Genomic DNA, 27,026 nt, shown 5'->3' on the forward strand with positions numbered 1-27,026 from the left:
GCTCAACTTACCCCATGCACGGGGTAAGATGAGCCACTGTGTGGGGTAAATTGAGCCAACACAAAACATGTTAGGTTAACAAAGTAAACAACTTTTATTATTAGAAATGCAATCAGTGAATCAAGTCAAGTCAAGCAAGTGGGGGATAGGGCCGTTGCATAGAGAAGGGGAGATGAAGAGAGAGGTGATAGAACGAGATGGGATAGGGAGGGATAGAGAGAGATATATGCATAGATAGATAGAAAGAGGGATGGTTAGAGAGGGAATGAGAGATATACTATATTATAGAAATTACTAAAACAGTAGAACAGTGCCAAAAAATCTTATTTCTTTCAGTAGGTTAAAACATTGCTAAAACATGCAGCAATCATTCCATCAATCATTTCATCATTATTCAATGTTCCAAGCATTCAAATTGCAAGGGAACACCATTTGCCTCTCCCTCCGTGCTGTCCCCCCAACAGTAAAGGGGTGGGGCAATTTTTTCACAATATCCTGTCTTGACAGGACAGCCTTATCTTTCTCTTTGAAGACAAAGGTCGGCTTTCTTGCAGAGCCATGGCATGACCGGCTTCTTTTGACAAGTCTTGCCTCTATTTCGAAGACATCCAATTTGATTATCTGGCCAATGAAGAAATGCACTTTCTTCTTCCCCGTGAATTTTGCCACAACATAATCCCCCACATCTAACAACCGGTCTTCCTCATCTGATGTCATATATATATATATATATATATATATATATATATATATATATATATATATATATATATGTTGTCATATATGACCAGTAAATGTGAAAACTTAAGTGTCATCCATATTGGGTAAGCTCAGCCACCAATGGGGTAAGTTGAGCCAGTGGCTCAACTTGCCCCACATCTAATGGCTCGTCTTACCCCGTGGCCACCATTTTGTAGAAAAATGCTAATAAAGGGGATTAGGCTAATCAAAATTATTTTTATTAGCATTCATATCATAGCTTAGAAAGCCACTAACTTAACCCTAATGTGTCTAAATATTATTCTACTTTTGTCTTCTCTAAATTATCTTCACTGTGGACAAACATGGAATTGACTTAGAAAGCACAAAAACACATTTTTATAAATATCTCCCTCACCTAGTTTGACATGTGGTGCTCCTCTCCACAAGTGTAAGTAAATGGTCCCGCCCCCCTTTGAATGTGGTCACATGGTCACATTTGTTTACTGTTTCTTAGAAACAGGGGGTGGCTCATCTTACCCTCTGGCTCATCTTACCCCGCTCTCCCCTATATATATATATGTAGCTTTTTGACTCTGAAGAGGTACACATAGTTACCTTGAAGTCCAGTAATGATGCCTGAGGGTAGATTAGTGTAGGTTGTAGGTTGGGGAGCAGAGATGAACTCCTGCTGTACCCCTGTTCCTGACAGTGCAGTCAAGAGGCCTGTGACTGTGTGTTTTTAGGGTGTGGGGTTATTCTTAGTCAGTCATGCATTGGAAGTGTGCAACCGGGATTGTCTTTAGTTTTTGTGGAGATTTATTGGTGTATTATTATTATTATTATTATTATTATGTAATCCTCTAAAGCATGGTGTAAATAAATTACACCGTTTTGGGGGTTGGGAAGCCGCTACGTTTATGACGGGCGTGGCCTAACCTGCAAACGCTGAGGGGTGTAACCGTGCGTGCTTTGCTATTGGTCACCGAGGGCCCCATTATGTGATTGGACGGAGCTCGACTCCTCCCACACGGAGGGTTCTCTCCCCCCTCCCCTCACTGTTGAGTCGGGCCTCCGGTTGGCTGTGGTCACGTGACCAGCCGAATGCGTACGCGCCGGGACCAGCAGTGAAGATGGCGGACGAGAGCGCGGACGGGGATTCGGAGCAGAGTGGCCGCGGCTGGGCGGATGAGGACACGTTTTACGCCATGGAGAGTTTGCAGGCGACGCTGCAGCACCTCGAGGCCGCTCTGAGGCAGCGAGACATCTCGGAGGCCTCGTCCACGGAGTACTGCGACAACTTCTGTCAGGTAAAAACAAACAAAAACAAAAAAAAAAAAGCCCACGGCGCAGTGAAGCGGCGGATTGTTTCCCGGAGCGGCGAGGGCTCGGTTAGCTCCATGCTACTGCTGCTGCTGCTAAACTGTGCGGCTGAGGGGAGAGGAGTATACCGAGCTCTCTCTCTCTCTCTGTCTGTGTAGCTGCTGCAGATTTATACCGCGGCTCCGGATGCCAGTGCAGCTGCTTCATGCTGTACTGAGCGGTAGTTGTGGCTGTAGTTTTGACGCTGTGCACAAGTCCAGTTAAAGGAGCCGCTGTGCCATGCATTGGCCCTCACTGCGCTCTGCCCCTCACTGCGCTCTGCCCGCTCCTCACTTTTTATTGTAATGTCACTGACACGCTGTCCACTTAATTCTGCAACGTCTTTTAATACCAACCATGAAGGCTTTAGACACCACATGTATTCTATTCTATGTTTTTAATTCTATGTAGCTGTATGGTGGAGGCCAGTTGGTCAGGGTGGGGTGGAGTGGAGTGGAGTGGAGTGGGGGGTAACTGTGCGTGATTTTAGTCTGTGCATCCTTTTAAATTATAGTCAGGATCATCACTGTGGTCAGTCTGGCTTTTCATTTTTCCTCCTCTCTGCATGGTGCAGGTGCAACTTTCCAAAGTTGGCAAAGGAAAGTGTGTGTGTGTGTGTGTGTGTGTGTGTGAGAGAGAGAGAGTCATGTAGCAAAGCCATGCTGTAGCTCAGATCTTCATGCTGATCTTAAAAGTTACCCAAAAGTTTCCTCTTTTAATAGAGAGCAAAGTGAGAGTCAGCAACTAAATGGTGTTTTTTTTTTTTGAAAAACATTAAACTAGTTAAACATGTGTGCTACTAAGGTGCACTAATTTTTGCATGCAAGTTGAGGTTTTAATACAAAAAAAAAAAAACCTAACTCGTTTTTATGTTGACCAGGCTTGTGACAAACTATTTAAAGGAGACGTTTCAGGAAAAACTTCTTTTTCTTGTTTTTTTTTTAGTACCTTATATCATAATTTTGGGATATGTTGAGTCAGAGTGGACGGTTAATTTCCTCGTCTCTAACAACCATAGAAAAAAACAGGACGAAAGAAGTCAGTTACAAAAGTGCATGCATCTTGCGTATGCTCTTGTCACCATTTTTATTTAATTTTTAAATTTTTTTTATGGTATCACCACCCGTTAACGTATGATCCGCACGTAGTAGCCCGAATTGTGAAGATGTCCGACATCACCTACCTAGTTATCCAGCAAACGATGAAGGAACAAGTCCAGATGCCAGGAGGAGGAAAGCGCAAATGTGCCGTTCCAGGACGCACAAAAGAAGAAAACTGAGTGAGCCGTAAAAAAATCTGGAGGTTAGAGGGTGTAAGGTCTCACGCCGGGTCGTTCCCATCTCTGCAGCAGGTCCCCTAGGTGAACAGCCTCTGTGGTTTTGGTTGTGGCACTGGTTTGGTGTCCACTCCTTCATGGGCCTCTTCTGACCCGGGTTCGGACATGTTGGGCTGTAATTCTGGTGTGGAAGCCGCCTCACCTCTCAGTTAGCTAGAGTTCCACGTGTTGGCCATGAGTGTGGACGATGAATGAGTTTTTGTTTACAGTCTGACTATACCAATCAGAGTGAAGCTGATCGTACTATGCTGAGACAGCATGAGAAAAAAGAACCAAAGTGCTTTTTTTTAAAATTCCAATCAGACTTTTAGAAAAGCATCTCGGCCAATGATGATAATATAAAACAATTTAAAGGTGTATGGGATGTCCCCTTTAAAAAGAACTCCTAAAGAAACACACTTTTTTTCAAACGTACTGTAAGCAGTATGAATGTAGTGCATAATCAGATTATAACTCCTCCTAGTGTGATATTTAATTTTGCTTTAAGAATTAAATATACTCCCTGGAGTTAACGGGTCCTTCTTGGATTTTTTTTTTTTGTGTGTGTGTGTGTACCTGATGCATGCAACATTTGAGCAGATGTTCATGAAGGAAAGAAACTAATTGCAATTAAGGGAATTATTAACTTAGAATTTGCAAATGATGCACAGGACCATCATAGTTTGATCAAGTACGCATATTTCAGATGGATTTCAAACTGCCCTGGACCCCCACCACCCAGCCTGGGCCCCGGGCAGCTTCCCTCGAAGAAGGGGAAAAAAAGAAGAAAAAAAAGCAAGCCACACATGTGATTTCCTGTGTAAAATGTCCTGGCATGTTACAGGAAAATTACTGCGTGACTGAAGTACAGCTGCAAGTTAGTGACAAAAACATCACAACTGTGTAGTGTTGCGCAGTGTGAAAATATTATTACACTAAAATTAAGTTAAATTCCTGTTTGTTCTTGCTCAATATTGTTATTAAAAAAAATCCCCTTGAAGCTTAATAATATGAACTGGACCTAAAAATAAGAATGCGTAATTGATGGTACATTTATTCAGTGCTTTATCGAGTGATGGGTCATTTGGCCAAAACGTTTAGGAAATCTGTATTAATAGACTTGTTTTAGGTGACTAAAAGTGGATAATGGGCTCTGAAATGTCATCAGATGTGTGAAATTATGAATACAATTCAAATTGATCTTGTAAATGAATGAAAAATGGTGTGATGCTTTTCAAAGCAGTGAGAGGTTTATACTGGATAAACGATTGTGAGGAAGATGACAGGAATGAGAACTCAAGACTTGTAATGAAGTGTCGAGAGATTCTCACTCTTTATGAACAGGTAATGGATAGAATAAATAAGAAATATCCATAGCACAGTGTAGATCAGCAGGAAAATTGTATTGCCTCCAGTGAGTAGAGAAACAGTTATAATCATGAATGAGTGTCTTGGGAATGCAGGATGGAGTGTAAGGGATCTGAGTAGACTAATGGCAGCGAACGGATGCTGTTCTTGAATTGCGAGGGTTTAAGCAGCCGTGCAGTAACTTCGCAGGTTTGATCTGATGCCCCGATTCATGACGCTTTCACCAGGTGCCATGTCGTCGTCCTCACAGTTCCCTGTCTCTCTTCACAGGTGTCTCTGTAGGACAGACCCACTGAGATTTATAACCTGATTCACCCCACCTGCTGCTTTTCATTGTGCAAATATCACTCATTTACATCTAATCGGGCTCAGAGAGATTTGTGCCCTACTTTAAATTTACAGTAAGTGATACAAAAACCTGCATCAGCCTTGACGCTGTACAGTACATTTCCTTTCATTCGTGCTGTAATACGAGGATGTGCTAGGCATGGTGATGGTATAATATCGATTTTTGTGGTGAATTGTCGTGGTGCTATTGTGATATCGATTATAGGCATGTGATGATAAATCGCGATAGAAATTTGATGATTCGAATCGCAATTATCGGGCTAATGTGTTTTCCTAGCTGAAATTGCATTGTTTAGACAGCAGAGGGCACTACAGTATACAATAGAGGGAATGAGCGCGAGGTAAAAGCTCTAATGCTGCGAAAACGCACAAAAACCTGCTCTAAAATGTGAAAGAGCTGCTGTGTGACTGTGTACAAATAGATTTAACAAGAAATTGGAGCTGTCTCTTTACAGACTGCTGAAAGATAAAGAAAAGAGAAGCAAATGGAGAACAAATGTTCCTAAGTTTAAGAACAGCTTTATTAACTTAATTTTAGTTAATAGGCTATTATGTTTTCTTTATAAATGTTTCTAAATTAGGGGCGGCACTAGTCTGGCTAACGCGACTTCAAAGCTCTGCGAGCATTTGGTCTGGCAAAGATATTAAGCCCAACCGTTTCCCAGAGCCCGTGGTTGACCCGCCTCCCTGAAATGCCTCAGTTTGCTACTGGTTGAAGCCAGAAAAGGCTGTGACGAAGCTTAAACCAATCACATCACTCTTTCCTCTGACGTATGTGACGCGACAGGGCTAACTGGTAGATTAAACTCTTACCGAAGCCGGTCGGGAGCAAGGCGAAAACGTCCTTCCTTTCAATAAATACCTCCAGGGCTGCTCTTTGCTCTGTTTTCAGTGAGAACTTGCTCCATGTTCATAATGTTTCTAGTGAATGAAGCGCTTCCGGCATAGATTCTGTAAACAATCTATGGCTTCTGGTCGCAGTTCTACTACGTCACTGCCTTGAACACGCCTCTACCCAGGGCCGTTGGAGATGCTCAAAGTTGATTGGCTCCCGATTTTTCGGGAGCTTGGAAGAGCTGGAGATAGCCTGCCTGGCCAGACTAAGCTCGCAACAGGCCCTCGTGTTGCGTCACGCTTAGGATGGGCGGGCCCAGGCTAGGGCGGCATGGTGGTGTAGTGGTTAGCGCTGTCGCCTCACAGCAAGAAGGTCCTGGGTTCGAGCCCCGGGGCCGGCGAGGGCCTTTCTGTGCGGAGTTTGCATGTTCTCCCCGTGTCCGCGTGGGTTTCCTCCGGGTGCTCCGGTTTCCCCCACAGTCCAAAGACATGCAGGTTAGGTTAACTGGTGACTCTAAATTGAGCGTAGGTGTGAATGTGAGTGTGAATGGTTGTCTGTGTCTATGTGTCAGCCCTGTGATGACCTGGCGACTTGTTCAGGGTGAACCCCGCCTTTCGCCCGTAGTCAGCTGGGATAGGATCCAGCTCGCCTGCGACCCTGTAGAACAGGATAAAGCGGCTACAGATAATGAGATGTTTCTAAATTATTGTTGCTTAAGAAAATGAATCAATTTTTTTTTTTGTAAGAGAATATTATTTGATAAAGGAAAATAAATGTCAGCTCTTTTGGTAATTTTTATTTAAATAAAAAAAATTCTTGGAAAGTCAAGTTCTAAATTGGGTGAGTTGTTGCATGTCTAATCGATTGTACTATCTTATTTGAACAAATTATCTTTTATTAACAAATAAACACTGGTTGTAGTCCATTGACTTTTTTTTTTTTTTATTTTGCTTTTAATCTTTATCATGCAGAGTTTAAGATGCGTCATTTTCTGACACCAGAAACGACCGTTCTTAAGCAATACGGCCAGCTTCTTTTGAAAGTGTTGGCCTGCCACTTTGTGTTTTTTTTTTTTTTTTTTTTTTTGATGGATCAGGGTTGTAATTATGATGTATATTGGGGGGGGATGCGCATCTCTTCCCCCCCCCATAAAAAAATTGCTATGCTGCGATATTCAGCCATGCACAATTGTCTGAAATGATCATGAGCAAATGTGATCCTGGTTATAGCCAAACATAACACATTTGTTTATATTATTACTTTGGGTTTTACTGTTATGGTGGTTTGTCCAGGCGGTGTTGCTGTCGCTCCGCTCAGGTACTGTCTCGGTTTCATTACTTTCATTGCTGATTTGCGAGTGTTAATCAATCAACCGTCACTAATGTTAGCTATCATAGCTGAGGTACCTGGAAAGTTAATTCACCACACGGTCAACTAGCAGTGGTGCTCACGGGCATATTTAACTACCATTAATGTCTTTATGTTGTATTTGTCAGAAAGCCTATGTGATGTCTGAGTAAGGGAGAGGAGAGGGATAAGAGAGGAGGAGGAGATGGGACTGGACAAGAGCAGAGCAGAGTGAACGCCCCTGCTGCCCGCCCAGGTTTACTTGTAAATATGCAAATGGATACCGTATCTGGACTTGTCTTCATGTAACGGTGTATCGATTTGTTTACAGGGTTATGGTTGTACGTTATTAATCCCAAATCTCTACCAATACAGTGAAACGTGAGAGAAAAATTAAAAACAGTAGCATGATAGACTATTAGACATTATTCTAAAAAAAAAAAAAAGTGCATCTTGTGTTAGGAAAAGGCAAGACATGAGTTTTCAGACTTTGATTTATTTTTTTTTTCCGCCCTGAGGTTGACACTGTGGTTGTGGCCTTGAAAAAGAGCCAGAAAGCTCCAGAGGCTTATGATGTGAAACGTTACTTTTCATAGGTTTAAATAAGCCATTCAACAGATCGTATATCATAGAACTACCTTCTATTACTCCTCACACTGTTCATTATTCAGGGTTAATTAACCCTAGTGTTGACCTTTTTGTTGCCATTCCTATTAGTATATAAAACTTTTTTTTTTTAAACTTAATGGAGGATGAAATGTGGAGAATTATACCAGCTTTTAATAATACTACAAATTACTTCCATTTCTGGACTGATTGTAATTAGTGCTCCACCTTAAAGTAGATGCCTGGTGGTCCTGTCAGCTCTAAACAGTACAGTGTGGTGTGTTTTAAGTACAACATGGATAAAATGACGTACTTATCAATCATTATTGAAACTACCTCAATAATGGTCGTCACACACTTGTTAAGAATAACCTGGAAGGTTAAACACAGCACCCCAGTCTGTTCTCTCGTTTGAGTCTGCAGGCTAAGCTTTTGTCAAAGGGGATTCCGTGTGTGTGTTTAAGGGCCAGGGGGAAAATCGCACCGTTACCCAAGGTACATCCTCTCTGATCTCGAAGGTCCAATCAGTGCGCCACAGAGCAGATGGTTCGAGGTGAAAATGGTCAATGAGGGATTTCCTCACATACACACTCTCCTGAGTTTGGCAGCTCATTAGCTGCTCAGTGTTAAATCGCTCTCTTCTGTACAGTGACCGTGAGCTATCTGATTAGGGGTCAGTATTTGGAGTGCTAAATATGGCTGCTTCCGAGTGGCTGTTGTGTTTTAAAATGTAGGGTGAATTAGTTATATTTAAATCGTATGCAAATAATGAAATGGCTGTTGAGTAGCAGGATGTGGGACCTGGCTTGGTGGCAGAATTTCACCAAGGTAAAATTCTTGATCAGTGAAAACAAAACTTAATCTGAAATTTTTTTCACATCAGGCAGTGGGTTTTATGGATTGTTTGTGTAATGCACACACTTGTGCAGTCGAAAATGCCTTTTGAATTAAACTCTTGTGCAGATGCATTAGTGTGTTTTTGTAGCTTGACAGTAGAGGAAATGTGGCTTGTTGATTTTCTGCTACACTAAAACCTGTGTCACGGTTATTTTAACCACCATCTGACTTCTGTGTTATTTTGGGTCGGCCTGTCTGTTAAATTCATTTCCGGTGCAGTTGTGCAATCGTTTAAAAATGATCAACAGTACGTTCATTTAGAGCTGTACTGCCTTTCTAATTTTGTGTAGGTCATAAAAAGAATTTCCCCGACACCCAGTTATTTTTGTTTAGTGACCGAAAGCTACTGAATTTGAATCACAGACTTCCAATTTTATTATTTTTTTCTTTTAATAGAAAAATTAATGAATGTATCTCCACGTGTCCTTAAATTCTCTGCTATTTTTTTTTTTTCTTTCTTCACCATGACCCAATTCAAGATACTACATCATGCATCACGTGGTGGGCTTTCCCCGTTCACGCAAGGCATTGTGGGATATAAATTTGAAACAGGAGAGAAAAATGGAGGATGTGAGTGTGAGAATGAAACATGAAAGAGCGACTACAGTAACGGAAAGAAAGCGAGAAGAAAAGACATTGTTATATACGAAGGAAAGGAAACGCAGGACCAAACTAATAAATATTGGCGCTCAGCGAGCACCTCGGCGTGATCAGCTGTTCGTTTAGCGACAGAATGATGGAACTGTCAGTGCACGCTCAAAGGGAAACCTGTAGATGGCAGTAATGCAACACTGTGGATGCCAGCTGCCGTAAAACCCAAAAGAAGAAGGTAAACCTGCGCATGCGCACACGGACTTCCTCTGTCTGCTTGACTGCGCCAAGCGAGCGATTTCATGCACATTATTTGCTTGAATCCCCTCAAATTAAATAACTTCCCAGCCACAGAATGGCCTGATATTTTGTCAGATATTACAGAAATAAACAGATATCACAATCACCACATTTCAGACGGAACTAAATTTCACAGAATTTATGAAATTTGAAAGGCCGTACAGCTTTAATTCAGAAACTGGTTCGCAGTTTATAGCACAGCACTGCTGAATTCACTATACTGATTGGTCTGAAGGTGTTGATTAATTTTCTTCAACAGCAGCAATGACCGTGTTGGTTACAAGGTAAATCCACTGGCACCCCGGTTGTGTTAAAAGCCTTAAAATAATTCAGTTTTTATTGCAGAAACATAATCTCACACTGAAAATTTTAGAAAACTGTAACCCTTAACTCAAGTGAATTAAAAAAAAAAAAAAAACCCTGACTAAGAAATAATTATTTTTCATAATCACCTGTTCCACAATTATTGGCACCATAGCAATTCCTAGAGAATAAATGTAATTGAAGCATTTCTATCATTTCTACTGTAGTTTATAAAGTTGATCAGAGTATCTAGGAACCTTTAATTAGTAATTCATCACATCCTGTTTCTCTGGGGTATAAATATGATGTGACACAGAGGCCTATTTCTCTTATCCACTCTTCAACATGGGGAAGACAAGAGAACACACCATTCAAGTCAGGCAGATGTGTGTCGACCTTCATAAGTCAGGCAATGGCTACAAGAAAACAGCCACTCGCCTACACCGGCCCATATCTACAGCCAGAGGAATCGTCAAGAAGTTTAAAACACCTGGAACAGCGGCAAACAAGCCTGGACGAGGATGCAAGTTTATCTTGCCACCACGCACAGTGAGGAGGATGGGAAGAGAAGGAAAAAGTTCTCCAAAGCTCACTGTTGGAGAATTTGCATCAAAGAGGAGCATCTTGGGGTCACAAATGGCCCTTTTCCACTACCCTTTTTCAGCTCGCTTCAGCTCACTTCAGCCCGACACGGCTCGCGTTTCGACTACCAAAAACCAGCACGACTCAGCTCGTTTCAGCCCTGCTTAGCCCCTAAAACTCGCACCGTTTTGGAGTGGGGCTGAAGCGAGCCAAAGCGAGCCGAGTGAGGCTGGGGGCGTGAGCAGACACTCCCCTGTGCACTGATTGGTGAGGAGGAGTGTCCTCACACGCCCACACACGCCCCGCGAGCACGCTGGGATCTGTAAACACCGCAAACCCGGAAGAAGAATAATTATGAATTACGAGAATTTCTGAAGCCTTATGCGCCTCGCCTCATCTATACGCTCTTGCCAGTATCTGTCCGCGTTGTCGGTGACAACAAGCCACAGCACCAAGACCAGCAACACTAACGACTCCATGTTCTCCATGTTTATTGTTTACTATTCGGGTTGTGAGACTACCGCTTAAAAGATCACTGATGTCACTGTTTGCGCTGCTTAACGACACGTGACGTCCACCCACTTTCGCTAACTCCACCCAATGTGTCCACCCACTTCTAGCCAGCACGGTTCAGCGCGGTTGTAGTCGAAATGCAACTCCAACAGCCCCACTCAGCCCGACTCAGCACGGCACGGCTCAGCCCGACTCAGCCGCGTTTGTAGTGGAAAAGCGGCAATAGTCTCCATAACAACCATCAGGTGCTATCTACATGCCAACAAGCTGTTTGGGAGGCATGCACGGAAAAAGCCTTTTCTCACTTACAAGCATAAACGTAAACGTCTGGAGTTCGCTAAGCGGTACTGGGACTTCAACTGGGACCGTGTGCTTTGGTCAGATGAGACCAAGATAGAGCTTTTTGGCAACAAACATTCTAATACATCACAAAAAATGAGTATGCGGAAAAGCACCTCATGCCCACTGTGAAGTATGGGGGAGGATCGGTGATGCTGTGGGCCTGTTTCTCTTCCAAAGGCCCTGGGAACCTTGTTAGGGTGCATGGCATCATGAACTCTTTGAAATACCAGGACATTTTAAATCAAAATCTGGCGGCCTCTGCCTGAAAACTGAAGATGGGTCGTCACTGGGTCTTTCAGCAAGATAATGACCCTAAACATGTGGCCGAATCTACACAAAAATGGTTCACCAGACACAAAATCAAGCTCCTCCCATGGCCATCTCAGTCCCCAGACCTCAACCCAATTGAAAACCTGTGGGGTGAGCTGAAGAGTGCATAGGAGAGGACCCAGGACTCTGGATGATTTACAGAGACTGTGCAAAGAGGAATGGTCGAATATCCTTCTCTCTCTGTATTCTCCCGTCTTGTGAAATGTTATAGGAGACGATTAAGTGCTGTCTTGTTGGCAAAAGGGAGTTGTACAAAGTATTAACATCAGGGGTGCCAATAATTGTGGAGGGCGCTGTATATAATGTATATATTTTATGTGCTCCATGTTTGTTTCTATGTAAATTTGAAATGTACGTAATATAAGCAGATAAACAGCTGTGTGGTGGGTGGAGGTTTTTTTTTTTTTTTAAAAGGCTGGAGGGCTTTTCAGTTTCTCAATGTCATGAAAAGAGGCATTTTTCATCTTGCTTCAAGGGAGAAAAAGAGAGGTTGATGTAGCAACTATTTAGAGCTGATGGAACATGAGTAATAGCAGGAACTGACTTGTCAGCGTGAAATATAAATACATGAATAGCATGATGTGGGTCCTTAAAAAAAACAAAACAAGTTAACTGTCTTTAGCCTCATGCATGTGATTCCTGACGGCGAATAGACAAGCCTGTAGTTTACGTTAAGGACTGTGTGCGCTAACTCATGAGCTGTAATAAGCTGAATAATGATTTTATTTTTTGGGGGTTCTCTGCAGGCTCTCATGCACTATGCCGGGAGTCGGAACTCGGTCGAGCACGGACTCACGCTGCTGGAAGTCTACTGTCTCTCCATCAACTGCTTTGCGTCAGCCAGGCCACACCTAACGGCCGATTCGTCCAGCGTGGCCCTCGTGCTGAAGAGACTTGCGCTGTAAGTACTGCTTTCAGTAATCATCAGCACCAGGTCGTTATCAGGGCTCTGACCATGGATCGTAAAGGACGGATGGCATCGGTTACGTTATAATGCCTCAATTAAAACATCACAGCACGATTGTGGAGCTTGTGGATTTAATTTATTTCATTCTTTTCTCTTTTAACTTTATTCCTTTCATCTTCTGTCATGGCTGAACTATGGGACTGGTGATGATACTGATCCCGCTTTATTTCTTGAAAAGAGTAGTTCAGGCAAATTCTGCCAAGGTTTGGCTGAAATGAGACACGTCATGATACTGAGACACGCGCTGTCCACTTTAATAGGAACACCTGTACACCTGCTCGTTTATCCGGTTATTTAATCAGCTGATCATGTGGCAGCAGCAGCACACCGTGTAAAAGCACGCAGATACAGGTCGAGAGCTTCAGTTAACATTCACACCAAACATCTGAATGCAGAAAATGTGTCACATCTGTGACTTCAGCCATGGCATGTTTGTTCCTGCCAGATGGACTGGTTTGAGTGTTTCAGAATCTGCTGATCTCCTGGGATTTTCACACACAACAGTCTCTAAAGTTTACACAAAAATGAATATTTAAAAAAAAAAAAGTAAAAGTATCGCGTGAGCGACAGTTCTGTGGGAGGAAACGAACGCCTTGTTGATGAGAGGTCAGAGGAAAATGGCTACACGATTGATTTGAGCTGCCAGGAAGGATATCGTGATTAATCACTCTTTACAGACGTGGTGAGCAGAAAAGCATCTCAACAAGCACAAAACATCAATCCTTGAGCTGGAGGGGCTAGAACAGCAGAAGACCGTGTCAGGGTCCACTCCTGTCATTGAAGAACAGGAATATGGGGCTATAATGGGCTGAGGCTCGAAACTGGATGGATGAAGATTGGGGGGGGGGGTAGTAGTAATCACCTTTTTCTTTTTCCAGTCTTCAACTGTCTAGTTTGGGTGAGTCTATGCCCCGATAGCCTCAGATTCTCAATCGACAGGATTGAACCTGATGTGGTTTCTGCTCTTGTAGCTCATCACCTCAAGGTTTGATAGGTTGTGTGTTCTGAGATGCTTTTCTACTCATCACGGTTGTAAAGAGCGATTGAGTTAATACAGACTTCCTGTTAATTCAGACCAGCTTTCCCATGTTCTTTTTAAAAAGTAACTTGACTTTATCGCGCTGTGATATTTTTAATATTTTGAACATGTTCAAAGGGATCCTCCAGTGGATTTATTCTCAAAATAGTTACAGATTTCAAAAATCAAACTTTCATTTTTGGAGACCCAGTAGTTGTTAAGAAATGAACGAATTTTCTTTAAAATACCTGATGGGTTTCCTGCGGTGGTGACGTGTGCGATGATGTCAGGTAGCGATTGCTTGGAGCGACTCAGCTGTTTATATACTAATGGCCCTTTTCCACTACCCTTTTTCAGCTCACTTCAGCCCGACACGGCTCGCGTTTCGACTACCTCAGAGCAGCACGACTCAGCTCGCTTCAGCCCTGCTCGGCACCCAAAACTCGCACGGTTTTGGAGTGGGGCTGAAGCGAGCCAAACCGAGCCGAGTGGGGCTAGGGGCGTGAGCAGACACTCCCCTGTGCACTGATTGGTGAGGAGGAGTGTTCTCACATGCCCACACACACCCCGCGAGCACGCTGGGATCTGTAAACACCGTAAACCCGGAAGAAGAAGAATTACGAGAATTTCTGAAGCCTTATGCGCCTCGCCTCATCTATACGCTCTTGCCAGTATCTGTTGGCGTTGTCGGTGACAACAAGCCACAGCACCAAGACCAGCAACACTAACGACTCCATGTCCTCCATGTTTATTGTTTACTATCCAGGTCGTGAGACTACCGCTTAAAAGATCACTGATGTCACTGTTTGCGCCGCCTAACATCACGTGACGTCCACCCACTTTCGCTAACTCCACCCAATGTGTCCACCCACTTCCAGTTCAGCGCGGTTGTAGTCGAAATGCAACTCCAACAGCCCCACTCAGCTCGACTCAGCCCAACTCAGCCGCGTTGGTAGTGGAAAAGCGGCAATAGACCTCTTGCAGTCACGTGACCGGAATGTAAACAGCTGCCATCTTGTCGGTAAAAAAACACCGCTGAATACTGCTGCACTCGTGTACAAAATGGATCAATTTCAACCGACGGACTACACGGCTCATTTTTCTAATGAACAGATAACTAGATATATGTCTAAAATAAACGACCTACAGATTAGTGACCCTTATCGATTACCGGACGTAGTTTTCACGACCGTGTCAGTGGATATTGAACTGCCAGAGGTGGAATACCCAGATGTGTATAAATACCTCATTAACTTTCCCTCGCTGTTCAGTGGTGAAGCACTGCGTGCTTATAAATCTCTGCACAGTTATCTTTACAGAAATTCAGGATTTGTCAGCGACTCAGATGTGGCATCTTGTAAACAAGAAAATAACTATCCTCATTGGACGGGTAAGTCACTTAAGTACTGAGACCCCGCTGGTCTCGCTATCTCGTGCGGAATGTTGTGCATGCGATGGAAATCACTACAAACCGTCATTTTCTGCTGGAAACCAATGTTAGATCAAGTATCAGTAGTCTCTCACTATTACTGTATATATGGTATACTTGATAGCAGCAATCCGTTTTGCACGCCTGTCAGGGTCCCGTGGCAGCCTACTGTCAAATGCATGTGAGCATCATGGGTTTCCCACACTTGAAAGGGAAGGACTCGGACACAGGATTCCACTCGTCTTATGTTTTATTGATTTTCAGTGGAGTTGACGTTGTAGTAGAGTTGTATATAGTAGGGTTTTCCAGAAGAAAAGGTAGAAGCAGAAGTAGAAGGCGGAAATATGGCGTTTGACCGACAAGGTGGCGTCTGTTTACAATCTGGATCGGCTGTGACGTCACATGCAAGTGCTCCATTCTCTGTTTACATCGTGGTTTTAGGAGCATCTTTACCAAACTTATCAGTTTTTAAATAAGTATGCCTCATTGTGTCGCATATAAATACCATGATGCTAAAAAGCACAAGCTGGAACTCGACTGCATTTCCACACAGAAAACGCAGAGTGTGCTTGATCAGCTGGAACAGAGGCTCACCGACAGAAACTGGATCAGACATGAGACCTCGCGCTGCAGAATCGTTTCACATGATCTACAGAAAGGGTGTGGCAAAGTGGTGTGTGGCTGCGCTCTCTAAAATCGCGGTTTAAAATGGCTCAACTCGCAGCGTGACATGACACTTTGTGCTCAAAAATCTTTTTTAACATGATCTACAGCTGGTGCTGGGGAGATTAACAGAGAGCATGGCATGGTTTAAAACCGAGACTTTAGAGCACGCACGCATACGCTTTCTGTAGATCTTTTGAAAACGGATATAAACAGCTGAGTTGCTTGATGCGACCACTACCTGACATCATCGCACGCGTCACCACTGCAGGAAGCCCATCTGACATTTTAAAGAAAATTCATTTTTCTCGAACGCTATTTGGTTTCCTGAAAAATGAAAGTTTAGGGTTTTTGTTTGTTTGTTTTTTTTAAATCTGAGACTACTTCGATTTGATTTAAATAAGTTTGAGAATAAATCTGCTGGAGGATCCCTTTAAGTATCACAGTATGATATTTTGATCATATCCATCTCTAGTTTGCACAAAGAGATGCAGCATGTTCACTAGAACAATCTGAAATGGTTGCATCTCTCTTCCAAATCCATATCTCTATACATTTAATTTGCATATTTCTATACATTTATGGTAATTTTATGTTTATTTTAAAAAAAAAATTGAATTCCTCGCCTGAATTCACTTGGATGTTTTACAGTCAGCCCTAACCTGTGTGTATGAGGTCACCTGACCATTCATGCCATCTTTCTTTGCTCTATTACTGACTTTTTTTTTTTCTCTCCAGCATTGCCTAAATGCTGCTCTCTTCTGCTTTATTTAGGAGCTGCTTTGAGTTGCTTCTGTCTGTACCTCAGAATGAGATCCCACTTGAAGCCTGGCTGCAGTTTCACGGCTCTGTTCAGGTGAGACGCGACACTCGCTGCACGGTCTCTTCACCTGCTGCTTTACAAAACCACTCACGAAGAGTGTAAAAATAATACTGAAACCTGAACTGAAAATGCAGAAGTTAAGAGAGCGTCTGTCTGGGGAAGAAATGCACCCCCTCTTCCTTCTGTATGGATTTACAAAGTCTGTTCTTATAGAAAACTGTGCATGGGAATAATTTCTTCATCTGTGTGTGTTTACAAGATAACTAAAGCACACGGACTTTCAGTGTCTAGTTGATTTCATAAACTCTACTTTAATAAAATATTTCTCTTAAACACTGTCCCTGATTTTAAAGATTTCCCACCAGTTGACCGTAACCACAGATCCACATGAGTTGAATGAAGTGTTGGGGATGGGATGCAGTACTTCAGTACATCTGCATGGGTGCAAGTTTTCCGGCATGTGCCGGAAGCTCCGGTTTTTTCGGTTCTGAAAGTGTCATTTTTCCAAATCGTGTAAATCCGTTAAGATTTTTTTTTCGTGGGGGGTGGCCCTCTCACTTTTTCACTCTCATAGGGCCAATGATTTTCCGCGATTGCGGAAAACGGACGGAAATTACGGAATTTTTATAGTGAAACATTGCTCGCGTGTCAAAGTGTAACTGCTGCAGAAAGGCTTCTGCGTAGCTGCCGCTAACGCCCAAGCAGACATGCCTTTCCGGTCAAGGCAGCTTTGTCGGTGATTGTGATTGGCTTGTGGCACACCCAGCCAGCCAACGAGCTGCTTGTTTACAGGTTCGCTCCCCGTGTCGCAACCAGAATGGCGACTGCAAAAAAAAAAAAAAACGAATGCTCTGGTGGCCAAGGACGCCATATGGTTGCCAGTGGCGCGTGTGGACGTTGAGCGCTCCTTTTCCGTGTGTAAACCTCTTCTAAATGACAGAAGTTTCAGTCTCACGGAGACCAACACTAAACAACTTACGATGCTCGATCATAATGGCGATATCGAGCAGCGTTTCCCGGTACTCTGAGAGCGTGCAATGATTGATCTGCAAGGAATATTCAGGACTGTCATTACAATCGAAGTTAAACTATTCTCGTCTGTTTGAGAGTGCGTTCTGTGTTCTGTTAGGAAACATTTGTTTCATGAGTTTGTGGTGGACTAAAAAAGATGGATATAGAGTAATATTTTAAACAGTCAGTTATGAGTATTGTCATTACAGGCTCAGTAAGTATTACTGAATATTAATTTATCCCTATTAATTTATCAGTACTGTCAATATTATATTGAGATTATATATGCTATGCTATTGCATATATTATATATGAGATGGGTTTTTAGTTAACGGTGATCCTAGTTTCTTGATTTATCTGTTACCAGTACGTCAAGTAAAATATTTTGAGTTGTCTCAATCTGTGATTCCACTTTAATTTTTTTTATTAATGCAATTTATCAGCCTACTGTCAGTGTGATTTTTTTTTTTTTTTCATGAATGACTTCATCATTGCAAAGGACCATTTGTGTCTAGAGATGAATACTTTGAAACCCAAGTAAAATTATGCCAGCCAGAATTACTGAATTGGAGCCAAACAGAACAATTTTGAACTGAAATTGTGAAACGGAATTTTTCATTGTCTGAAACGGAAAAAGCCAGATTTTGAAATGGAAAATCATTGGCTCTACTCTCAGCGTATTACTGCGGTACAGTCTCTGCACGAGACAAATCTTTTCATCTCGTCTTCGCCACAAACCTCATCCAATTTATACGCCGCTCACCGCCAAGCGGTCCTGACTAGCCCGTTGTTTCACGGTGTTATACATGTGGTATGTTTCACGCACGTAGCACGTTGTTCGACCAAATCAACACCGCTATTCCAGTGTATATATTGTAAAAAAGGCATCGCAGCAAAAGCATATTTAAAAAATGGTTGTTTCAACATTTTAAATTAGTAGTTGCTAGATGTTTTGAAATATCAAGCCTTGTACTTGAAATATTATTTCAGATGAATTGATGAAATGTATTAAACATTTGATGTGAATATGCAAATCATATAACTATTAATATTATAAATATATTATAAATGTTTGCATGAGAGACAACCATTTTAACTTGTAATTTAAATTTTTTTCGAGCCCTAAGGGGGGCTCACCTCCCTTTGTAACCCCCCCTGCGTGGCTGCACCATGCATGTCTGATCTTGTCAGACTTTTCAGGTTTTTGAAGATTTTATACTTGCACCCATGCATCTGCAAGATGTGCCAGAACTTGTCTATAATGTACATTATTCAGTAGTCACTGAATAACGTAACCCGAAGAGCACTGACCTGCAGCCTGTTTCTGCTCCTTTTTGTTCTTTGGGGAAATTGACACCCTCAATCCCAGCACAGAGACTTCTGATTTATGAGGATTTAGAAAAAGGGACACTTATTGATTTAGGTGTCTATATGTAATTGTGTGTGATGAATTGTTAATTTTGTTGAATTTGTCAGTGGCCCTTTTAGTAGCAGAGCCAGGCCGTTTTTTTTAAAGTAGTAGTCATAGTGTTGTGTAGTGTATCAAATTAAAAAGCGTGAATATCTGAATTGAAAACTTGTTTAATTTTGTAAATGTCTTTTAAAAAAATAGTAATGAACATTTGAAAATCTGTTTTTTTTTGTTTGTTTTTTTTAAATAAAATTTCCGTTTCTGTCCATTGCCCCGGTCACAAACCAGCAACCATTTTCCACTGGCTTAATTTTCCATTCATGAAGGGAAAAAAACTCCAACAACCTCAATTAGAAATTAACAGGCCAAAAACAGAGATTTTGAGTATCAGGGTAAGTATTACAGATAAAGGCTGCTTCTTGTTTATCACAATTCTGCACCTAGAAGGCTTAAAGGCAATAAATCGGTGAAATTGGTCCGTCCTTTGCGTTTAAATATAAAAGCCAGAATTTATCGGGTATGTTCACCTTAAATTGTGGACACTGAGCGTGACTAATGACGGCAGTGCCTGAATGTGCTGTGTATAAGAGGCTCAAACTTTTAATTCTCTTCAAAACCGGATCACTGATATTTATACACCTTCTTATTTATTCCTTTTCTCCATGAAAAAAATAGGAAAATCATTACTTTTTAGGAAGGATACAAAATTTCCCTCAGTGAGCCGATCTTTCGCAGGCACGAGACAGCAAAGTGTTCAGCTGATTTATTTTATTTTTTTTTAATTGGAAAAACAAGTCAACATGAGGGATTCAACCACTAGGTGGGAATCATGAGTTTCAAGCTGATTGAACCAACAGTGAGCTGGAAGCAGCAACAAAACGCACGGACCGGTGACAAATATCACTTAAAAAAAAAAAAACGCCGAGATGGCGGTGCCTGTGAGTTTTCGGTGTAATGCATCACACCAAACAACGTTAAACACTTCAAGTCACAACACTGCACAAAGTTAACACTATATTTTCCGTAAATGTTATTTATTCTTGAATCGACACTAGTTTTATGTAGATTAAACGCATTTTTTTTATTTTTTAATGTCTTTAAAGGCCAAACAAAACCATGCTGTTCTCCCATACAGATGTACAGGAGGTTCCTCAGCGCAGTGGCGTGCTGTCAGGTCTGCTTTTAGATGAAAACTATAATATCCAAATGGCTCACCTTTCTGCTAAAAACCTGTCAGTTCAACTTTTTTGTATTAGACTCTTAAAGGGATCCTCCAGCTAATTGATTTTCATACTTTTTTTAAAATGTAAAATTAGTCATAGATTTCAAAAATCAAACTTTAATTTTCAGAGACTAAATAGCTATTGAGAGATGGTTTTGTTTTTTTTTTGAATAACAGATGGGTTTCCTTTGGTGGTGGCGTATGTGATGTCAGGTAGCGGTCACTTGGAGCAACTCTGCTGTTTATATTCTCTGTTTACGTCATAGTTTTACAAGTTTTACACTTATTTAAAAATAAGTATGCCTCATTGTGTCGCATATACAGTGCCTTGCAAAAGTATTCATACCCCTTGAACTTTTTCACATTTTTCCACCTTACAACCACGAACTTAAAAGTTTTTTATTGAGATTTTATGTGATAGACCAACACAGAGTAGCACAGAATTGTGAAGTGAAACGAAAATGATAAATGGTCTTCAAAATTTTAAACAAATAAAAATCTGAAAAATGTGGTGTGCATTAGTATTCAGCCCCCTGTCCTCTGATACCTCTAAATACAATCCAGTGCAATCAATTGCCTTCAGAAGTCGTCTAATTAGTTAATAGAGTCCTACTGTGTGATTTACTCTCAGCATAAATACACTTGTTCTGTGAAGGCCTCAGTGGTTTGTTAGAGAACAGTGAAGAACAAACAGCATCATGAAGACCAAAGAACTCACCAGACAGGTCAGGGATAAAGTTCTGGAGAAGTTTAAAGCAGGGTTAGGTTATAAAAAATATCCCAAGCTCTGAACATCTCAAGAAGCACTGTTCAATCCATCATTCAAAAATGGAAAAAGCATGGCACAACTGCAAACCTACCAAGACATGGCCGTCCACCTAAACTGACAGAGCGAGCAAGGAGAGCACTGGTCAGAGAAGCAGCCAAGAGGCCCATGATCACTCTGGAGGAGCTGCAGAAATCCACAGCTCAGGTGGGAGAATCTGTGCACAGGACAACTATAAGTCGTACACTCCACAAATCTGGCCTTTTTGGAAGAGTGGCAAGAAGAAAGACATTGTTGAAAGACAGGCATAAGAAGCCATGTAGGGGACACAGCAAACATGTGGAAGAAGGTGCTTTGGTCAGATGAGACCAAAGTTGAACTTTTTGGCCTAAATCCAAAGCGCTATGTGTGGCGGAAAACTAACACTGCTCATCACCCTGCACACACCATCCCCACTGTGAAACATGGTGGTGGCAGCATCATGCTGTGGGGATGCTTTTCTTCAGCAGGGACAGGGAAGCTGGTCAGAGTTGATGGGAAGATGGATGGAGCTAAATACAGGGCAATCCTGGAAGAAAACCTGTTGGAGGCTGCAAAAGACTTGAGACTGGGAAGGAGATTCACCTTCCAGCAAGACAATGACCCTAAACATACAGCCAGAGCTACAATGGAATGGTTTGGATCAAAGAATATTCATGTGTTAGAATGGCCCAGTCAAAGTCCAGACCGAAATCCCATTGAGCATCTGTGGCAAGACTTTAAAATTGCTGTTCACAGACGCTCTCCATCCAATCTGGCTGAGCTTGAGCTATTTTGCAAAGAAGAATGGGCAAAAATTTGAGCGTCTAGATGTGCAAAGCTGGTAGAGACATACCACAAAAGACTTGCAGCTGTAATTGCAGCAAAAGGTGGCTCTACAAAGTATTGACGCAGGGGGGCTGAATACTAATGCACATCATGTTTTTCAGATTTTTATTTGTTTAAAATTTTGAAGACCATTTATCATTTTCATTTCACTTCACAATTCTGTGCTACTCTGTGTTGGTCTATCACATAAAATCTCAATAAAAAACTTTTAAGTTCGTGGTCGTAAGGCGGAAAAATGTGAAAAAGTTCAAGGGGTATGAATACTTTTGCAAGGCACTGTAAATGCCACAATGATGCTAAAAAGAGAGCACGAGCTGGAACTCGACTGCATTTCCACAGAGAAAACGCAGTGTGTGCTTGATCAGCTGGAACAGAGGCTCACCGACAAACTGGATCAGACATGAGACCTCGCGCTGCAGAATCTTTTCACATGATCTACAGAAAGGGTGTGGCAGGGTGTGTGTGGCTGCGTGCTCTAAAATGCTGGTTTAAAATGGCTCAACTCGCAGCGTGACATGACACTTTGTGCTCTAAAATCTGTTTTTTACATGCCGTTTTAATGAACATGTGAGAGGCGACAACAAGAAAAACTTGGGCATTATACGCTCCTTGTCTCATTGAGTAGCATGGAGACACACACACACTGCTAGATCTGTCTCCTCTGATCTGTGTGTGTGTGTGTGTGTATCACTTTGTGCTTGCAGAATGATTGTCGCACCTTGTTTAGTAACATTAGCAGCCTTTCTGACAGCTGTTACATTCCCACATGATGAGCATTCTATACCTTTATTTTTGTAGCTTCTGTCTTATTTGGTTTAAAATAATGCTCCATTGCATTGCAGAACTAGCATTACTGCATGACTCCTGCATAAAGTTACTAAAATTAATGTAATGTAACTTGAAAATTTAATGTGCATGTCTGCAGGCAGCCCATGAAGCGATGCTGGAGTACGGAAGCACCGACCTCCAGGCGCTGGTCCAGATCACTGGAGAGGGAGGAGCATGGAGTAACCCCGCTCTCGTCGCCCTTCTCACCGAACAGCCTACAGAAGCAGATGAATGTCAGCAGCTTTGCATTTCCTTTTTATACGTTTACAGCTGCAGTGTGCAGCTCTGTGGGTTTTTTTCTGTTTCACACCTGATTCACTTCATAATCTGTTAGTCAAGCCTGAGAGAAACTCTGGGGAGAAGCTGATTGGAGAATTTGTGGTGTCAAATAAAGGGCTTTGCCTGCTAAATGTTAATATCTTACAGTAATTAACCCTTGCATTGAAATGCTGATGGGTCATTTTGTGAAGTGCAGTTTCTATCATTGTCTATAGTAGGGGTTTGCAAACTTTTTGCAGCCAGGGACCACTTTAACTGGAAAAAAAATTACTTCTACATGCGTACAGCACTTTACGGTCAATATGGTGAACTGAGATAAATCTGTTTCTCTTCCAAACAGTAAATGCCTACCTGGGTCTGGAGGGAGGGGATTTTTTGGAGATGAGGATCAAGCACCTGGAGAAAGTAGGAGAGGTTGAGAAGGCTCTGATCCTCACTAAAGCCTGTGGCAACTGCAGCTTGTTGCCCAATCAGGCCACCTTTCGCCAAACTTATGTCACACAGCTCTGTCAGCAGCTGCCCAGCGAGGAGGCCATTCTCGAGGTGATCAGCTCCGTCCCTTTGTTTGCAGGTTTAGCACTGAATGTAAGGCCCAGTGCCTGTGGTCTTAATACACAGTTACACACAACACATACAAACAAACATGCAAAAGCAGTCCTGTAGAGAAAACTCGGGTTATTTATGGGCAGAGTGTGTGACGTTGGAGATTGGTCAGTGTTAATAAACACATTTAAGTTTGAAGGTGGTATGAGAGAGGAGATGCTCAGTTAAGTGTTTTTATCGTGAGCACAGTGCAAGTTTCTGCCATGAACACACTGAGGGGCTTCACTAACAGAGGCTTAAAAATTAAAGGTAAAATAACGGCGCGTGGTTACATTCCGCAGTGTGTTTCCTGACGTTTTCCTGCAGCTGAACTTGAAATGGTGTTTGTAGGGTGTGCAACATCTTTTGTCATAAGTAGAGAGTCAGTTGAGATTGGGTCTGACTGTGTTGGAGTTTTTGTAGTAACTGGTGTAATTTTGTAGGATGTATATTATTAGCTCATCTGTCCATAAGGCTGATGCAGGGCTAGAATTTCGTGAAAATTTGCAGGAATCTGTTTGGATTCTCGCAAAACCGTTTTGTGAGAATCCAATAAAATAATTTCAACAACTTTTGTGTTTGTTGTGACTGTGCGTACGAGTTTGAATTCTTTTCACAGGCAGTCAGTTGGCCTCCAACTCAGCCCTCAAACCACAAATACAGTACCGGTTACAGTAATTAAAATACACATTTATACACACTATCAAACTCATCACTTTTTATTTCACTCCTTAATCATCAAGTCAACAACTGAAGAATGGAGCCGAGGACAACATCTTCAAAAGCCTGCCGCAAATACAGTAACCGTTACAGTAAACATTACAATACAGAGTTATTCACAGTAACAAACTCATCACTCTATTTCAGTCCTTTAATCATCAAAAACTGAACAACACAGAACATCTGAATGTCAGAAACCGAACTGCACCAATGTGTCGGGGTCATGCCAAACTATCCTTTAGTTTACTCTGCGTCATCACTGACAGCTGAGTCTGAATCATCATCACTATAGCAGCCACACTAGAGTCAGGCTCAGGATGCACAACAGCATACAAGTCAGTACTGGCAGGAGTAGAGCTTGCACTGTCTGAGTGACATTCTGGGGTGAAGCCATGGAGGATCTGGTTTCTCATGTCAGTAACCTGTATTTTTGTGTGTTTATCATATATTTATTCATTTTCATTGGTTTTGTCTTTCTGATTCCAAATGACTGCACGTGTGTGTGTGTGTGTGTGTGTGTGTGTGAGACCTGTATAGGCTATATATCATTATATGCGTGACGATCATCGACCGTGAAACAGAATGCCCACCGTGCTTTGATTTTGTGCAGGCTGCATGTCTTACACCTCGCCTCGACCGCAAAATCGTCTTCAAAGTCATAATTGTCTAGTAGGTCATCCCACGCCTGTAAACTGCGCCATGATATTCTTTGTTTTTTTTTTCAACGGATTTCGAGGCGTTTTGCTGACTATCACTTGAGCTGGAGTACGCCATCTTGTTAATCTTGACAACAAAAGCCACCTGGCGAGTACTCGGCGGACTACAGTAGATGCAAGCGACACCAAGCGAGTGAAACACACTTTGCACATGCGCAGAACGTTTGTTTATCAAAACCATTTGTGGAATTTTTGTATTGGAGTGATTACTTTGATATTTTACAATAAAATTATATTTCTTGAATATTTTGCGCGAATCCGTGGTGATTCGCCTGGGGAACAATTTATGCGAATACTCACACAAATCGATTCGCACCAAAATTCTAGCCCTGCGATGGAGTTATTGCCATGGCGTGGAGTCCATTTGTCATCCACAGTTCAGTTAAATCGTGTCTCCTCCATCAGTTCTCCACGGGTTTCTGTTCCGATTGATTTGTTTGAAAGAACTCTTCACGAAACTTGGTCGTTGTTTTGGTAACGAGTTACTAATTAGGCCAAATTAACGAATTTTCCAGGCCTCTCACTAGAATTGTATCTCCTCTCTCATTTCTCATCTGATTCCAGTTCTGATTGATGTTTTGGGTCGAGCTTCTCTTGAGGAACAAAACTTGGTTGTTTGTTGATTTTCCTGTTGTAAACAATTTATTTACACCTTTTGTTTATTTTCGGTTAAATCGTGTCTCCTCCCTCAGTTCTCACTGGATTTCAGTTCTGATTGTTTTATTTGAAAGAACTCGACCTTCTGTGCAACACTCGGTCATTGTATTGTCAATTTTTGCTGACAAATTATTAATTACGTCACTTAAAGGTCATAGGCAAGGGTCAGAGGTGAAACATAGAATGTCAACTTTATTGTCTAGAAGAACGACCCGAAAAGCGAATTCAATCTTCCTGGTGTCTAATTTGCACCCTAAAATTGAATAAAACGGCTAAAATATACTGTTTTGCCCAATTTCCGAAGGTTTGTTTACATCTCACTTATGCGCGCTTTCACCGCCAGGGGCCCGTCGTCATGACGTCATTTAAGCCAAACAGACCGGGAGCAGCTCTGTGTTTACTTGTGAACCGAGCGCACGTGTACAGACTTTGGTCGTGAGAGGTTGTGTAAAATGTCTGAAAGTGAGGGCGATTTTGAAGTAGGAACTCTCCAAATTAAATATCGAGAGGTGAAGCCATATCTGTATGACCCTATGGCCGTTGCGAAGCACTCGGTGACTGTGGCTCACTAGTTTGACCGTGCGGCCTCGGAATCGGACAGCGACTCGGCTGACTCTGATCGCAGTGACCCCGGACCTCAACAAGACTCGCGCCCAAACGATTTATCCTGGTAGTTACGATAAATTCCTGCTTTCATCATAATACTAAATAAGAGCCCTTTTGAAGAATAATTAAGCCGCCCTCCCTAGTGGATATAGGGAACGATTACTGGACAGTGCGCCGGTAGGCCACGTTAGCCTGCCATCCGCGGCATTATACTATTTTATAGTCGACTCTAAGCGAGGAAATCTCCCTTTGTCTCATTTCCACAGTGATTGTACAGGATCCCTCAGGATTCTTGACTTGTCAATTGCAAGCAACAGTAAAAATGTTTATCTCCAATCTTCTCCTTTTTGCTTGAGCGTTGCTGCTCCGTTTCTTCTTTGACGGCTTGATTTTGTTTCACATGCACAACCCACTCTCTCCGCCTCGTCTCCTCTCCCGGCTTCACGCGCCCAATCCACTCTCTCCGCCTCGTCTCCTCTCCCGGCTTCACGCGCCCAATCCACTCTCTCCGCCTCGTCTCCTCTCCCGGCTTCACGCGCCCAATCCACTCTCTCCGCCTCATCTCCTCTCCCGGCTTCACGCGCCCAATCCACTCTCTCCGCCTCGTCTCCTCTCCCGGCTTCACGCGCCCAATCCACTCTCTCCACCTCGTCTCCTCTTCTGGAAGAAGGTAAAAGCTTCTTCCTGAACGGGTCCCGTTGTTACAGTTCACTGCACAATAAG

At 42.4% G+C, this 27,026-nt stretch overlaps 1 protein-coding gene across 1 annotated transcript in view; it reads left to right on the forward strand.

Moving 5' to 3' along the window:
* The first annotated feature begins 1,767 nt into the window (after positions 1 to 1,767).
* Positions 1,768 to 27,026, forward strand: part of rlf (RLF zinc finger) — a 31,430-nt gene continuing 6,171 nt past the window's right edge. Inside the window, exons 1-5 of the mRNA XM_060934789.1 lie at positions 1,768 to 2,009; positions 12,485 to 12,639; positions 16,590 to 16,671; positions 22,841 to 22,976; positions 23,363 to 23,565. Coding sequence (XP_060790772.1) covers positions 1,833 to 2,009; positions 12,485 to 12,639; positions 16,590 to 16,671; positions 22,841 to 22,976; positions 23,363 to 23,565 — 753 coding nt within the window. The 5' untranslated portion in view covers positions 1,768 to 1,832. The remainder of the gene's footprint in view (positions 2,010 to 12,484; positions 12,640 to 16,589; positions 16,672 to 22,840; positions 22,977 to 23,362; positions 23,566 to 27,026) is intronic.

This window comes from Neoarius graeffei, chromosome 11, assembly GCF_027579695.1.
Source record: "Neoarius graeffei isolate fNeoGra1 chromosome 11, fNeoGra1.pri, whole genome shotgun sequence".
Classification (NCBI taxonomy): Eukaryota; Metazoa; Chordata; class Actinopteri; order Siluriformes; family Ariidae; genus Neoarius; species Neoarius graeffei.